The sequence below is a fragment of the Ceratotherium simum genome, chromosome 23, assembly GCF_057802395.1.
Source record: "Ceratotherium simum simum isolate JZ-2026a chromosome 23, ASM5780239v1, whole genome shotgun sequence".
NCBI classification, from domain to species: Eukaryota; Metazoa; Chordata; class Mammalia; order Perissodactyla; family Rhinocerotidae; genus Ceratotherium; species Ceratotherium simum.
In genome coordinates this window covers 1,431,036-1,446,870 of record NC_141922.1, presented here as the reverse complement: position 1 = coordinate 1,446,870, position 15,835 = coordinate 1,431,036, and the positions used below count along the sequence as shown (strand labels likewise).

At 60.4% G+C, this 15,835-nt stretch overlaps 1 protein-coding gene across 5 annotated transcripts in view; it reads right to left on the bottom strand.

The window, feature by feature from the left end:
• ZC3H3 (zinc finger CCCH-type containing 3) overlaps positions 1 to 15,835 on the bottom strand; it is a 105,671-nt gene that overhangs the window by 30,355 nt on the left and 59,481 nt on the right. For all 5 annotated transcript variants that reach the window (XM_087447340.1, XM_087447343.1, XM_004443038.3 and 2 more), the window contains exon 5: positions 2,943 to 3,130. In XM_087447340.1, the coding sequence (XP_087303466.1) occupies positions 2,943 to 3,130 (188 nt within the window). The remainder of the gene's footprint in view (positions 1 to 2,942; positions 3,131 to 15,835) is intronic.

Genomic DNA, 15,835 nt, shown 5'->3' with positions numbered 1-15,835 from the left:
CCGGGGCTGGGCAGGCCTTGGGCCCGGGGTTCAGGGAGGCTGAGGTCTGCCCATAAGAAGGCCTCGCCCCTGGGGCTCGGGGGCCGGGTGAGGACACGGCTCTGCGGTTCTCTTCCCCACAAAGCCTGGGACGGCTCGGGCACCCCAACCGGCGCTGACACTGTCCTAGAGAAGCATGAGCAGCCAGGAGGAGAGGAGGGAACAGGAGGGGCCAGGAGGGGTGGAGGTGGAGCCCCTGCCCCCTCCCAAGGAGAGCTGCACTTTCTTGCTGAAGTCAATGTTCCGCTGACACCAAAGAGAAAATTTATTTCTTTAATTATTATTCATCTAAGTGGGCCACTGGTCAGCAGTCATTCCCACAGCTGGGAGCAACCCACCTTCCTCACAGCAAGAAGCCAGCCACCCATATGGGGGTCCAGGCAGCTGGAGCTGTGCCCACACCTGCTGGCCAGGCAGAAGGAGGGGGGCCTCAGGGGGCTCTGGCTGTGCCTTGCGCCCCAAGACAGACTGCCCTGTAGTCTGTGCTCCAAATCCCATCTCCTGGCCCCTGCCCTGAGGTGGGGAGGCTGAGCCCCAGGACTGCCCCTCAGCGGCCACCAAGACTGGTCAGCAGGACACAGGCTGCTGTAGCCTGCAGGGGCAGGTCAGCAGGGAGGCCCCTTTGACCCCGCCGGCCCACCCTGCCCCTGGAGGCCACTGTCCTCTTCACTTTGTTGCTGGAAGGCTGGGGTGCTGCGGGAAGGTGGGGATGGCAGGATAGCTCTGGCGCATTCTGCGTGTGTAAGTGGGGAGGCGGGATTCTGCAGAGCTCAGCACTTGGAGGGGAGCTGACAGCGTGCCATCCTCCCCAGCGAGAAGTGTGGTGGCCCCTCCCCGGGCCTGCAGGAGGGGCCTGCTCCTAACTTGGGCCCCTCCCACCTGCTGTGAGGACCACCCCTAAGGGGGCAGCCTGGGCTCTCCTCTGACTCAGAGCCCAGCAGGCGGCTCTCATGTGGCCTCCATGCAGATGTTTGTGAGGAGGCGCGGGTCCAAACCCGCCTCTTCCTCTCGGCCTACAGGCCCCTCTCCTCCTGCCATGGATGCCACTCGAGGCTCGGGGTAGTGGGTGCAGCCCCACCCCATGGGTCCACTCGGCCCATTTGGGATCAGGGTCCAGGGTGGAGGTGGCCCTCATGCAATGCAGAAGATGTGGGCAGCAGGACCCCAGCGACGGCCATGATGGCTCCTGGGTCCTGCACACAGATGGTACGAGTGCCAGGAGGGCCAGTCTCCCATCTGGCCACGGGGTAGTTCCTAAGATCTGGTGTGAATCACTGGGGCTCCAGGGGGCATGGCCCTGTGACCTTTGGCTGAGGAACACTGGCAGAGTGGGTATCCCATCGGCCTGCCAGTGAACTCCATCCAGCTCCCAAGTGAGGACAGCAGAGAGCAGAGCTTGGGTCCTGCCTGCCAGTCAGCTGTGATGTTAGGTGAAGGAGAACGACAGATGGAGCGAGGCCAGCTGATGCCTTTGTGCCCTTCGCCAAGAAGGCCCAGGGGGAGGCTGGGGCCAGCAGGTATGACCCAAAGAGAGGCCACCTTGAGGCCTAGCCACAGAGGGCCAACCAGGACATCACTCTGCAGAGTGGCTGCCCATGAGCCCTCTGTGGCTCTGTCCACCCTGCACACCAGCCTGGTTGGGGCCAGCTCTCCAATGGGCCTGGAACAGTGGTAACAGCTGGCTGAGAGAGGCTCTGCTTCATCCAGAGAGAGGCAGTGATAGAGGAGGGGTCTGAGACCCCAGCCCTCCGCAACGCCAACAGCTGCATGTGGGGCCCCTCAGACCATGAGCACCGATGCCATGAGCCTGCCAAGCTCTGGGGATTGGAGGCAACCAGCATGGGGCCTGCTGGGAGTGGAGGGAGGGCCATCCTCTGACCATGGCAGCACTCGCTCTGGGCTGAGTCATACAAAAGCCCTGCGAGGACACCCAGCCAGTGCTCGACACCTGCCCTTCCACTGAGTGAGCACTCGGTGTGCTCAAGGCCAAGGCAGAAAGGCCCTGAGAGATGACACAGCCCAATCCCTCGAGGAAGGGATGGGGAAATTGAGGCACACAGTGATGGAGCAGAGCCATGGTTTCCTGGGCCCCAGGGTGCCTCTGCAGGGGAGCCCAGTGTACCTTGCCTGGAAGAAGGCAGCCAGGTGCCCCTGAGTCCCACAGACAGAGGCCCTGGGAGCACAGCTGGGCAGGGGCTTCCAGGAGGGGCGCTGGGGCTGCCCCTGGCGCCCCCCTCCTCCCTCCTGCCCCTTTGGGCGGGCCGGGTGGGGCCTGGGGGCAGCTGGGCCTCTGCGATCCCCACACTGCCTGCAACCTTGGAAGTGGGTAAAATTGGACTGAAGCCAAAATATTTTTCTAGTTAATTTGTACAATAAGCAAATCCAAAGCATTTCCTTCTCCTTGGCCTGTTTCCCCAGGCTGCGGGGGCGCACGTGGTGGCGGCGGCTGCCTCCAGATACAGTTGGGAGGCGTTGCCAATGCGATTACGGGGCCCTACAGCCCCAGGTGTTCGCTCACCCGGGCATGTTTACTGTACCTGGCTCAGCTCCTTTGTCTAGGAGCAAAACAGGGGAAATCAGGGGCCGCTCAGCCAAGCGTGAGTCACCTCCCTCTGGGCCTTCCCTGTGGGACACAGAGGCTGCAAGCCCTCCCCACTGGCACCCTGCCTGCTCCGGCGCCCCGTCAGCCTTGTTAGGCTCTGCGAGCACTGGAGAATATGATGGATTCCCAGGCTGGGCCGTGGCCCACTGGGAAGCACTCACTTGGACCGGCTCCCTGGGAGCGCCAGGCTCCGCCTGCCTAGACCTGGGGCAAGCCTTGAGCGCGTGCACTGACACACACACGTAGGGAGGCAGGGGCCCGGCCCAAGGGCTTCTTGGCCCCCACCACCAAAGAGTCTCACCTGTGCGCAGGAGAGGCCTACTACCCCCGTCGACGCTGGGCCGGCCGTAGGTCTTGGACAGTTTGTTGGCCGACACCTTGTAGAGGACCCCACCAATGCAGCGGTAGCCTTTATTCCGCCACCGAGGGGAGCCGGGCTGGCCTTTGCCACTGCCGGCAGTGGGGCGCAGGCGGTTCAGCACCAGGGACCTGCGGAGACAGGAAAACGCCTATCAGCCCAGCCCCAGGGCCCGCAGTCAGGAGACCTCTGTCCCCTGCCCCCACACCCTGCAGGCACAGGAGGTGGCACTGCCAACCCCACCGACCAGGCTGGGACTACATGAGCCCCGGAAGGATGTGGGGAAGGGATAAGCCTCCCCCTCCACATGCATCCCCCTGGGGACATGACCACCTGGGCCCTGGCCTCCTGGCAGGGAGCTCCATCGTGAGGGGAATGCCCTCGGCACCTGCACTGAGGTGGCACCTGTACTACGCTGTCACCACTGCCCAGGAACATCTTTCCCAGGGGGCTGCCCACCACCTGGCCTCGGGACATGGATGCTGTGGGGTTAGCTCCACCACATGGAGAGCCCAGCACTGAGAGTGGGAGGCGACGGCCTCATAGACCTCCACCTGTTTGGGGGAAGCTGTTTGGAGGAAGACTGGAATTGCCTCAAGGTCAAAGGCTGGAAGAGGCCTGGGACAGCATCTGGCGTTAGCCGAGCAGACGACCCAGGCCAGGAGGGCAGACCTGGGGCCGCCTGCCCACTTTCTCCCTCCCTATTCCTCTCCCGCCAGGCCCTGGGCCCCATCCTGCCAGATGCCCACACTCCCAGGGAAGCCCACAGGCAGAGTGGGTTGGGAGGAGGCCCCTGATGCCCCCACTTAGAGAGATGCTCCCCTGCAGACACTATGGCTGCAGTGGGCAGCAGCCACAGGCCCCCAGGCTCAGGGGTGCCAGGCCAGCACCAACCGTGGGCCTGCAGCCGTACTGGCTGACCCGCTCCCCACAGCTGTCACATGGGCAGGCTGCCACGGAAACAAGGCGACAGCGCCCTCCTACCCAGGGTGCCCGGTGTGGAGACCAGCCCGCCATGACTTCAGAAGGGCATGGGCCTTTCCCCCTGAGGATACAATTCAGCAGTAATTTGTTTCTGCAGTGGAGCTCAATTCCACATTAGCTTGGACTCTGCTCCTAACACTATTCCACCCAGTGTATACACTGTGCCCCACTGGCATATGTGGGCAGACGAGTGTTGGCTGTCCTGTGCACATCGCCTCTACCTGAAGGTGGCCCCCAAGCAGCAGGAGGGCAGGGCTCAAGGAGCACAGGCCCCACTGAGGCACTGGTGCCAGCCGTGCTCACCCCCAGCAGGGAAACTGGCTTAAGTGGCCATCCGGGCCCTGTTGGGGCCTGTCCTGGGGGCGTAGTGCAGGCACCGCCCCTTCCGGGTTTCCACTGTGCTCACAATGAGGCCTCCACGGCCCTGCAGCCCCCTTCCCTGCAGAGCACATGGACCCCCCCCACTCCTCCTGGGGCAGCAGCAGACCCTTTCCTGGCCACCCAGGGGTCTGATGAGTGCAGAGGGGACAGGCAGGCCTCGGCGTCCTACCACACAGGCTAACCAAGGTGGGGAGAGTGCTCTTGCCCAGAAGTGAGGTGCTGGGGGTCAAGCAGTCCTGCTCTTAGGCGCAGCCACAGCCCGACCACTCAGCCCCGCAGCCCCTCTGGGCCTCGGTCTCTCCATCTACAAGTTGGGGGTAATTCTCGCCAATCTGGAGCCTCTGAGGGCCTGTTAGAGGAATGTGTGCAAGTGAGCTGGGCGCTCAGGGGACCCAGAGCTGTGGTGTAAGTACAAACGCCAGGAGGGCAGTGCCGTGGAGGCCGCTGAGGCCCGAAAGCACTTAACCAAGTTCCCTTAATTAAAATTCAAGTTCACAAACACCAATCTTGGGGGGAACAAGTCCCACCAAGGGGCCCTGGCTGCCCGGCCCAGGCTGTCCATGCCCGACAGGCTCCAGCTGCCCCCATATAGGGCAGGCCTGGGCAGGAGAGGGTGGGGTGGGATAGGCATCCTCTCGGGGAGGAAGCCAGACCTCCAGGCTCTCCTATGCCCAGAAGGCACCTATCCAGTCGCCTCGGCTCGCACTGGAGCCAGGCCACAGTGTGAGGAGGGCAAGGCTGGGCTGAGTCTTCTCCTCCCACCAGCCCCTCACTGCAGAACCCTGTCAGCCTCAGAGGTGGCTCTGGACCCTCCGCAGGAGCTGTGGCCACTGTCTACAGGGAGCAGCTCGGCTTGAGTCCTAATCCCCACAATCAAGAGGGGGCCCAGGGCCGGCCCTGTGGCTTGGTGGTTAAGTGCGCGCGCTGCGATGCTGGCGGCCTGGGTTCGGATCCCGGGTGCGCATCGAGGCACCACTTCTCCGTTCATCCTGAGGCCGAGTCCCACATACAGCAACTAGAAGGATGTGCAGCTACGACACACAACTATCCACTGGGGCTTTGGGGGGAAAAAATAAAATAAATAAAATCTTTAAGAGGGGGCCCAGGCCAGCAGCCAGCACAACTCTCTCAGCCTGAGGCTGACAGGCCCCCAACAGCCCCGGCCCCTAGCCCCACACTGTCCAGAGCCCTCAGTGGTCTCACTGCCCACGAGGCACCTGTCCCTTCATATGCCAGCCTAGGCCAGGGGCAGTGTCAAGAGGCCTCCACTCCACAGCCCTAGAGGGTGAGGGGACCAAGAGTAAGCCCATCCCGTGCACACAGGGCTCCTCACCCCCCATAGCACCAGCCACTCGCCGAGATCTGGTCCTCACCACGGACTGGCCACTCAGAGCCAGATCCCTCCTGACACGCTTTGCGGCAAGATAATGGGGCTGCCGCTTGACGACGACACTACTCTTAGCTGCCTCCTCCCTTGAAGGGGACCCTGTTCTCCTGGGCCACCACTACCACCCCTACCCCCCCGTCCACAGCACTGGCCGCCGCAAAGCATGAGGGACAAGTGGGCAACCGAGGTGTGCCTGCCTCCCTGCCTGGGCTCAGTGTCAGGATGCCCTCGGGAAGGTGGCAGAGAGGAAGCAGGGCCCCAGATGCCCCGTGGGCATGTGCTCCTGGCTGAGGGCAGACAGGGACAGATGCCCCCCCAGGGGCAGCTACACTAGTGAAGCCACTGGATCAAAGTAACACGAGGTGACCACAGGCAGGGCCTTAGGTCAGAAGAAGCTGGAAGCTTCGGGGCAGAGCATGTTCCAGACCTGCGAGCAGCCCCATTGCGGCCCATCCCGCCCCAAGAGGGCCTGCACTCCACAGCTCTGTGCATGAAGGAACCCGTCTGGGCTATTAACGGCCCGCCCTGAAGAGTGGGGCCCCAGGGACGCCCTCCCTGCTCCCAGGCTGGGCACTGTGGCTGGCCACACCTGCCCCTCCTGAGGAGAACTGAGCTCCATTAATTACTGCCCTCTATGATTTGTTCTTACAGTGAAAAGGCACATCTCAGGTGACACTTCTTTCCTGGGACGTTGCTGATTATTCACACCATTAGTCTTACACAGGAACATGACCAATTGATCTATCCCCTTCTCCTACCCCAAAAACCAAGCCCCTGGGTTTTGTTGGCAATTACAGGACAATTGCAGGCCATCTGGGAGGAGTGAAGGCATAGCAGCCCTTCTGCTCTGATGCCCCAGCTCTGTGCTTAGGTCTGTGTACATGCATGTGCCTGAGGGACCCCACGTGCCCAAGGGTGCAGGGCTGCGACTCCTGGGAACAGCCCTGGGGCCCACAGCCTCCAGGGGCACATGAAGAGCCTGGGAGAAGCTGCATTCCGGATGGTGTCACAGGGCTGCTCAGAGGAGCTGGACGCACCCACAGAACTTGGGGAGGGCTGGCAGCTGCATGGGACCACCACTGCCCTTCCCTCACCCCTGCTGGTCCCAATCACCCAACTGCGGGGTGGGCTCAGGGAGCCCCACCCCAAATGCCATGTAGCTTTTCATGCCGTGGGTGTCACAGCTCTCCAGTAAATTGTTACCCTAATGGAGAGGACAGCCTTTGGAAACGAACTGTATTGAAAAGAGGGGATGAAATTAATGAGATAATAGCAGGACCAAGGACCCGGAGAACGCTCCTGCCCTCGTGGCAAGGGCCCTGTAATTCCTTTTCTACAACAGGAGGCTCAGATCTAAAGCCTTCTCCCATCCGTCCGGCAGGCCCACGCCACCAGGAAATTTCATTAACGCTGGAAAATAGGAAAGGTATTAAGCGTGGATAATGAAGGCCAGGGAGGGAACCGTGCCTTAAGACAGTCCTCTCTCTCGTCTTTGTAATGGGAGGCATGAACTTCCCCTTCAAATCCATTTCTAATCCATTTGAAATACTACAGCAAATTATCTTTCCTTCAGCCCGAAAGCGGCCAGCCAATTTACTCCGAATAGAAGTGACAATGCCCCAGGATTTATCACCATAACCTTGACTACACCAGGGTGAGAGCTAGGCCTTCCCTCGCTCCCCGGGGGGGCACGAAGGACGGTGGGGGAGATAACATTTTAAATGAAAAGTGGTGGTAATGGGGAGAAAGACACACACACCACAAAAGTAGGTTTAAAAAGAAAAGCTGTCCACGTGTCCACTGCCTGGGGAACAGCTGGAAAGTTCCAGGCCCGAGGATGGCCACGCTGGCCAAGGGGCTCTGCTGACCGCAGCCCCTGTGACCTGCTGTGCCGGGTGGGGAGGATGATAGTGGGGGCCAAGGCCCAGGGAAAAGGAACCCAAGACAGGGGGCGTCAGGGTCTGGGTAAGACAGAGGGAGGCTCTCCTGGAGAGGACACGGATAGCATATTGTGTCCCCTGCTAGGCCTGCAGGGCACGCCGAGGGCAGAGGCTGAGAGTGCCCAGTCTGCCAGGGCTCCTCTGCCCTCTAAGGGTCTTGAGGGCCGATCCTGGACACCCATACTCCCTGCTCCCTGAATGCCCCATGGCCACTGCCCAGAGCAGGTCTGTGCAACCCCCAACACCATGTGCAGGGTGCCCCTGCCCGCTAGGTCAGCTTCTCAGGCTGCACAGCTGACATGGGCCCAGCCAAGGTGTCCGTAGCTACGCAGCCTGGCAGCCAGGGGCACAGGTGTGCATGCGAGGAGCGGACAGGCAAACAGGCTCCTGAACACATGCACACGTGACCACACGCACCTCACTGGCTCTATATGACAGTATCTGACAAACAGCAGACCTTCCTGAAGGCCGCCTGCCCCCCCACAGTGAGTGCTGCATTCTCAGCGGGCCTGCCTCCTGTGCACCCCAGACCCTGGGCTGAGGACAAGCAGCCCACCTAGGTCACGTCGGGGGATGGCCTGGGGTGTGGCTCGCTCCTGACCAAGGGCAGACTCAGGTGCAGGTGGGCGAGGGGCAGGGGAGGTGGCCTCGCCCTAGACACCCTGGAAGCAGCCCCAGCCTCCCACACACCCCAGGCGGGACGAGTCTCAAACTGGGAGCTGTGCCCATCCTGCCTGGGCCTCCTCACCAGGTACAACACACCTCAAACACACACTGCCTCAGGCCACCCCGTGCAGCTCTCTGGCTTGCCCTCGGCTGTCACTGCTCAGGTGGGACTGCGGGATCATACTGGAGCTGAGGTGATCCCTCCCCAGCAGGCCCCGTCGTCAGACATCAGGGAAACTGCCTCACCTGAGCCAGCCTGCCCTCTCGCCCCCACATGCAGGCTGGGTGCCTGCCCTCCTTCGCAGCTCCCTGGTGGGGTCCCCGCACCCCACCCCCCATCCTGCCAGTTGGTCTGAAAACTGCACAGTGATCCAGTTTCCTCCCTGCTCCACTTAGCACCCTGCAGTGGATCCCCACCGTTGTTCTCATGATGACAGTCTGTCAGAGACCCTGCAGCTGGGCTCTCAGGCCCTCACCAGCCACTGCCCCACATACCCTCCCTCCAGCCAAAACTCCAACCATACTGGAAAGTTCTTCCTCGAAAGCACTGCGGCCCCTTCTTGCACTGGGCCTTTGCATATGCTATCCCTCTGCCTGTTACCCAGGTCATCCCTGCGACCAAGCTCAGATGACCAGTCCTCAGGAAGCCTTCCATGACCCCTGTTGGCTTGCTGTCACAGGTCCCTGGCCCTGGCACAGTGCGGCGTCACACCTTGGAGCACCCTGCAGCAGTTCACTGCTGTGCCCTTGGCCCGGGGACCGTGCTGGTGTGTGGAGGCTCCGTCAACCTGTGCTGGGTGAATGCACACCAGGAGGGAGGGGCTGGGGCCCCACACACGGGTGGTCCTCTGGTGGGGAGTTCAGGTGAGAGAGACAGAGAGGAGACCTGCAGTGAGTGGGGAGCCAGAGACAGGGCAGCAGCAGCTCCCTGAGGACAAAGGGGGCGGCGGGGTCAGAGAAGGCGGGTTCTGACCGCACACATGGCACTGCTGTGGAGGGAAGACACAGGTGGGGGTGGGGGTGGACTGAGGCCGGGAGGCTTCGACCATCATCCAGGGCTGGGCAGGCAGAGGTGAGGAGGCGGAGGGCCAAGGCCGCCGGTGGGAAGATGCAGAATGGCAGGTGCGGCTGCTGGCAGAGGGGCTCAGCCGGGCTCCAGGCTGGAACTCGGCCTCCCACCTGTCGGCTGGGGCAGGGTCAGGGTGTGCCCGGGGACCCAGCAGCCTCCAGACCACGCCGCCCAGGCCGGTGGTGACCGTGCAGGAGCTGGGCAGGCTGGCTGAGAAGCAGAGAAAACAACCGGGGAAGCATTTTTCAGGAAATGGAGCGCTATTCTGCGAAGCTTTGAGGCAAGCAGGGAGTGCGCCGTCAGCAGAAGAGTGCCCAGGGGAGGCGGCTCTGCACAGCTAATCCCAAGTAGGTCAGGCGCAGCCGCCACCGTGACAGGCTGCAAACTGCTTAAGTGGGCTTTCCACGGAAACGCTGACGGGCGCTGCCTCAGCTCGGCTCTGGGGGCGCGAGTGTGCACCCACCTGGCCTTCGAGGGGCCTTCCTGTTCCCCCGCTGCCGCTTGAGCAGATCCCAGCTCCCCTCTCACACACACTCCCAGCTCGGGGACAGTACAGGGCGGGCCTCTCACCTTGGGAGGCCCCCCAGGCCATGCTGAGCAGTCTGCCGGGCAGGTGCTAACAGAATGTTCTGGGTTCTGGGGGAGGGAGACAAGTCCCTCAGGAGAGGGGCCTGAGCAGGGCCAGCAGGGTGGGAGGTGAGAGGGATGGCCAGAGCGCAGGCGTGATGTAGAGGTGACTAGAGTGGGCTCCACAGGGGCCTCAGAAACAGGGCTCAGTGGCCAGGGACCCAGTGGACGACGCAGGCCGCACGACGATTGTGGCCACCTGATCTCATAGGACCTCCTCCAACCACACAACCTGCTCCTCCTGAATGTGGCCCACAACCAGCTCTGGGGGGCCCAGGCTCCCAACAAGTCGAGGCTGGGGCACCATGCCCAGCAGCAGCCATCCACCCTGCAGCAGCCTCGCTCTCTGCGCCCACCTCCCTACCTGGGCTCCGGCCGCCTTGGGGCAGAGGCAGGCTGACAGCTCGGCTTTCCAGGACACATCTTCTCACTGCAGACACGTGGGCTACGGGCCTGGGTGGGAGCTAAGGCCTGGGGAGCCATATGGGGCTGTGTGACCTTGAGATGCAGCAGCCTCGCTGTGGCAGGGTTGCAGCAAGAGCAGGACGACCCTGGAGAGGAGCTGGCCCAGGGCAGAGGCTGAGTACCTGAGAGTGTGGGTGGAGGGACGGGGTGGGGGTGTGGGCAGGGGGCTGGCTCCCATGGTCCCAGGCTGACCCAGCAGGCCACATGAAGGCTTCATCACCAAGGGACGCCCTGCCCCACCACTCCCCGATAATGAACCACAAATGATTCAGGGCATCCAGCCAGCGGCGTGCTGGTGGGCGACACTAATTGTGCCACCTCCATTACAAACGCTGTGGTTCCATCACAAGTGGCCGGGCTGCTTTATGTGCTCACATCTATTCAATCGGTATTTCGATCAATGGATGCATTACAAGCTTTCCCTTTTAGAGCCTAATAAACAACAAGATGGAAAGTAAAATTCTCCATAAAATGACACTTTTAAAAATCCATTTCAGCTGAAGCCATTGGTGTTTTCTATATCAGCTGCAAAAAACAGGTATTACTGGGCTTTAATGGCCCCACTCTGGAGTGCAGAGTTCAGCCTGTGGGGCAGAGGGGCTGCGCGCCCAGGACTGGGTGGCCATGTGCAGCTGCCCTTGGTGGGACTGGCGGATGCAGCCCAGGGTGGGGCCCTCGATCCTCTGTGCCCACGTGTCACCCTCCAGGCTGGCTGTGAGCCAGGACCCCCTTGCCCTGTGACAGCTGGTGGGGGTCAGGGCCAGCCCTTCCTCTGCCCTCTCGCCCCCAGGTGTCTCTTTCTATCTCCCTCTCCCCATCTGTCCTTCTCTACTTTCCTCTCTGTCTCTCTCTTGCCCCCCACCCCATGCTCACCATGCACGTCGAGTCCAGGCCGACCATTCCTCCAGCCCTGAACCGTGAGCTCCTGAGGGCAGCCGGTCCATCTCAGCCCTCGCCCCCAGAACCACGTTTGGCAGAGCTCCACGCTAGGGATGAGCTGATGGAGGGACGACTCAGGCAGCAGAATGTCTGTTGCAGCTCCTGCCTGGAGTTCTCTGGGAAGACCTCGGGAGGTCGAGGCCCCATCTGGCTCACTGGCACCTGGGTGACAGTCCCTGCAGGAGCCACGTGCGAGCTGCTTGGCCTGGCCTGTCCCACATCCTCTCAACAACAGCACAGGCCTGAGGACGCCTACAGGGCACTGTCCCTGGCCCCCAGGCTTCAGGTTCGGGCTGAGCTTCTACCCTCCCTCCAAGTCCCACCCGGAGCCCAGAACGCAGACTCTGCACCCCTGAGCCCCGGGGACACTTCCTCGGGCTCCCTCCTCAAAGCTGGACCTGCCAAGACAGCTTCCACCTGCAGCCTGTGCCCCTGGGCAAGAGCAGGGCCAGGTGGGGCCGCCCCAACCCCCCCCTGCTGCCTGCGCACTGTCCACACACACAGCAGCACTCCTCTGTGCCCTCCCTCAGGGGACTCTGACCCTCATCACCAGGGATGCGTGGACTCAATCCAGAGAGTGCCCCTGGCTGAGCCCTGGAGGCTGACACCTGCCACCCTCCCCTCTGGGGGATGGGCCTCACGATGCCCTGTTGAAGAGCCCGGCTGTCCTGATCTCTGGCATCAGGGGACTTGCGCCCCTTCACATCCCTCCTCATATGCTGGGTGAGCCCATCTCGGGGCCTCTGCCTGTGCACTCTGTGCCCTCAGCTGAGGTGCCCGCCCCAGGCCTGGCCCTACTCCCCATGCTGCGGCCGGCCCTTCTCAGGAGTCTCTGCTTGCAGGCCCGGGCTCACTGAGCCCCTAGTGCTCACCCACTGCTCCAGGTCAGGGGGCCCTGGCCGCTTGCACCCCTGTTTCTCCAGCTCTGTCTGTGTGGTGCCCCTCCACCTGGAGCAGCATGCTGTCTTCAGCTCCAGCTCACACACCAATCACCCCCACCCCTCTGGTGACCCCCTAGGACATCCACGCTTGTGTGTATATGTCATGAAGGGGCCCCAGTACCTGCAAGAGGCTGAGCTGAGGCACACCGGAGGGCAGCCCAAGCAGGAAGGCATGTAACAAAGTGCAAACATAAGACACAGAAGGCCACGAGCCCTGGCCCTTGGCGACCCCGTGTGTCACTGCTACCTAAGGCGATTCACAAAGGAGGGGTGTGGAGGAGCCAGGCACTCCCCGCCCCTGCAGACCCCAGTGGAACGGCCCCTCCGAGGATCACACAGTGACAGCAGCCCGGCTCCCCTGGAAAGGGGCTGGTGGCCTCAGCAAGATGCACGGATGGTGGCACCCATGCAAACATCAGAGAAAGGCCCAGGAGCTCAACAGCCAAAGCTCCTGCGAGTCAGAGGGTGAACTGGTAGTGAACTGCGAAGTGAACAGACACCAACATCGACAGCCTCCCAGACACCAGCAAGACCTGGCAGGAATGTACAAGGAAGAGCAGTACAGACTCAAACACTGAGGGTAACGCCACAGCAGGTGTGCCCCGCTGACGCAGAAGCCATGGAACACCATCCTGCGAGCCTGAGAGCAGGAGGGAGGTGTAGCAGCCTGGTCCTTCCAGGTTCCCGTGCAATGGGAGGGATGCAGGGAGAATAAGTGCAGTTGGGTTGGTTTAGGGGCTGGTTGGCTGGGGACGGCTGAGGAACTGAGCCTGGCTACACGGGAAAGACAGGCCCAGCAGGTGCTGGTGAGGCCACGGGCGACTGGAGCACCCTCATACTACCACGCGAGCAAAGACTCAGACCGCCAGCACAGGGACTGGCCTCAGCTACTACAACCCAGCATCCATCTACCCTCTGAGGCAGCAGTTCCACAGAAACAAGGGTTCCTAGTCACGTGGTGACAACTCCACCAAGATGGAGGGCAGCAAGGACTAGAAACAACCCAGATGCCCATCAAGAGCAAAATGAATGAATGTGGTGTATTGGTGCAGTAGAATGTGACACAGCAAGGGAAAGGACCAGCCACTGCTACACACAGCACTGGAGACGAATCTGAGAAACAATGGCAGCTCGGTGAGCTTGGGCCGCCATCAAGCACCACAGACGGGGTGCTGCAATCACAGAGACTGATTTTCTCACTGTTCTGGAGGCTGGACATCCAAGATCAAGGTGCCAGCAGGGTTGGTTCCTGGTGAGGCCTCTCCCCCTGGCTTGCAGACGGTGCCCTCTTGCTGGGTCCTCACATGGCCTTTCCTCTGAGCCTTTCAGAGAGCGCTTGTGTCTCTCCCTCTTCTTATAAGAACACCAATCCTATGGGATTAGGGCCCCACCCTAACGACCTCATTTAACCTTAATTACCTCTGTAAAGGCCCCACCTCCAAATACCACCACACTGGGGGTCAGGGCTTCAGCCTATGAATTTGTTTGGATGATTCAGTCTGTAACGAATGGTGAGCAAAAATCAGACGCCAAACAGTACCTACTATACGATTCCATGTCTATGAAGCTCAAGACTGTGACAGAGTAGTCTAGACTCATGGAGGCCAAGGAGCGGTAACCTGTGGGTGGGGTGGGGACGTGATGGGAGTGGGCATGAGGGAGCCTTCCGGGGGCAGGAAATGGACAGATCCTGACCTGGGTGGTAGGCACACAAGATAAAAATCCACAGAACTGACCAGTGAAGATACAAACCAACGACGAATGTTTTGCACAGGGAAATCAAAGAGGAACTCTGTGCAGAAAGACAAGTTCAGAACCCAGCATGTGTACAAGACAAAGGCCACGTGCTTACGGAATGAAAAACATCTGCATATTTAATAAATGAGACAACCAGGTAACCATTAAGCAAAATTAAATTTGAACTTTAACTTTACACCACGTCCCCAAATAAGTTCCAGGTCGATTAAAGTCTTAAACGTAAAACTGGAAACCACAGCACTAGAAGAGAATATAATTGAACTCACATCATCTTGGGGTGGGGAAGGCTGTTCTAAGCAAATCAATACAGTGGGTCTTAAGAGAATGACAGAATGTAAGTACACAGACAAGTGAAAAATTCTGTTAAAAATCCTCACAAACAAAACTGAAAGGCAAAATTGAAATTGAGAAAAAATGTATAGTCTAGGAGAAAAGGGTGACATTCTGAATACTTGAAGAGTCTTGCAGACCTGTAAGAAACAGGCCAGAGGCAAATGCACAGCAAACATTAAAAATGTTGAACTTGGGAGCCTGGCCCTGTGGCATAGTGGTTAAGTTTGCACGCTCTGCTTTGGTAGCCCAGGGTTCGCAGGTCTGGATCCCGGGCACGGACCTGCACACTGCTCATCAACCCATGCTGTGGCAGCACCCCACATACAAAAATAGAGGAAGACTGGCACAGATGTTAGCTCAGACACAATCTTCTTCAGCAAAAAGAGGAAGATTGGCAATAGATGTTAGCTCAACGCCAATTTTCCTCATCAAAAAAAAAAAAATGTTGAACTTGACAAAGAATAAGAGTATAACTGAACTTAAAACCAGATAGCATTCTCCTCTACTAAAGTATCAAAAAGCTTCTGCAGTGGCGGCTGACGTTGAAAGGGCACGAGAAGATGCACACCAGTGCTGCAGTAGGTGCCACCTGGCTCTCTCTAAAGCCCTGCTGGCTCCCTACAACCAGAACCAGGACAGGCCTGTGCTGGACAAAGAAACCTCAATGGGGGAGACAAAAGGCAACGATGAAGAAGAGCAATACCAACTGCCACACCTGATGTGGGACCCGACTGGTGGTCAAGTTGTGTCTGCCTAACCAGCAAGCCAAATGTCGCCTCCTCCAAGAAGCCATCCAGGCTGCACACACCAGAGGGCAAAGGCCATCTGTGGCAGAGAGGAGGTGGAGGCAGCACGGGTCAGAGCTAGGTCTGGCACCAACTCTTGCCAAGTCCACTCTCTGCCCTAACACTTCTGTTGATGACACGCAGCAGGGACCTCACTAGCACCTGCCAGCACCTACTGGGCAGAGAATGGCCAAGGTGGAAAGTACTCAGCCAGGGCCCGGCCCAAGGAGGTGCTGGGAGGGGTGGGTGCAGGCGGTGCAAGGTGCCAAATTCTTCATGGAGCCCCAGAGGACAGACGGGTGCAGCTAACCCTTCCAGGGCCAGGCGCCTGAGCCATGCAGGGCAGGGCAGGCTGCCCAGCCCCGCCTGCCCCACCCCCCACCCCGTGCCCCAAGGCAGGGCCAGGGAGGAGACAAGGGGCTGGGGCGGGGCTGACAGGTAGGCAGGTCTGGGGAGGAGCCTGGAGTCCCTCTCAGCCCCGCCCCTGCCCCGCCCCCAGACGAGCCAGCTCCCAGGGGACAAAGCCCAGGTCATAATTTATGCTCCCACGCCTATGCTTTA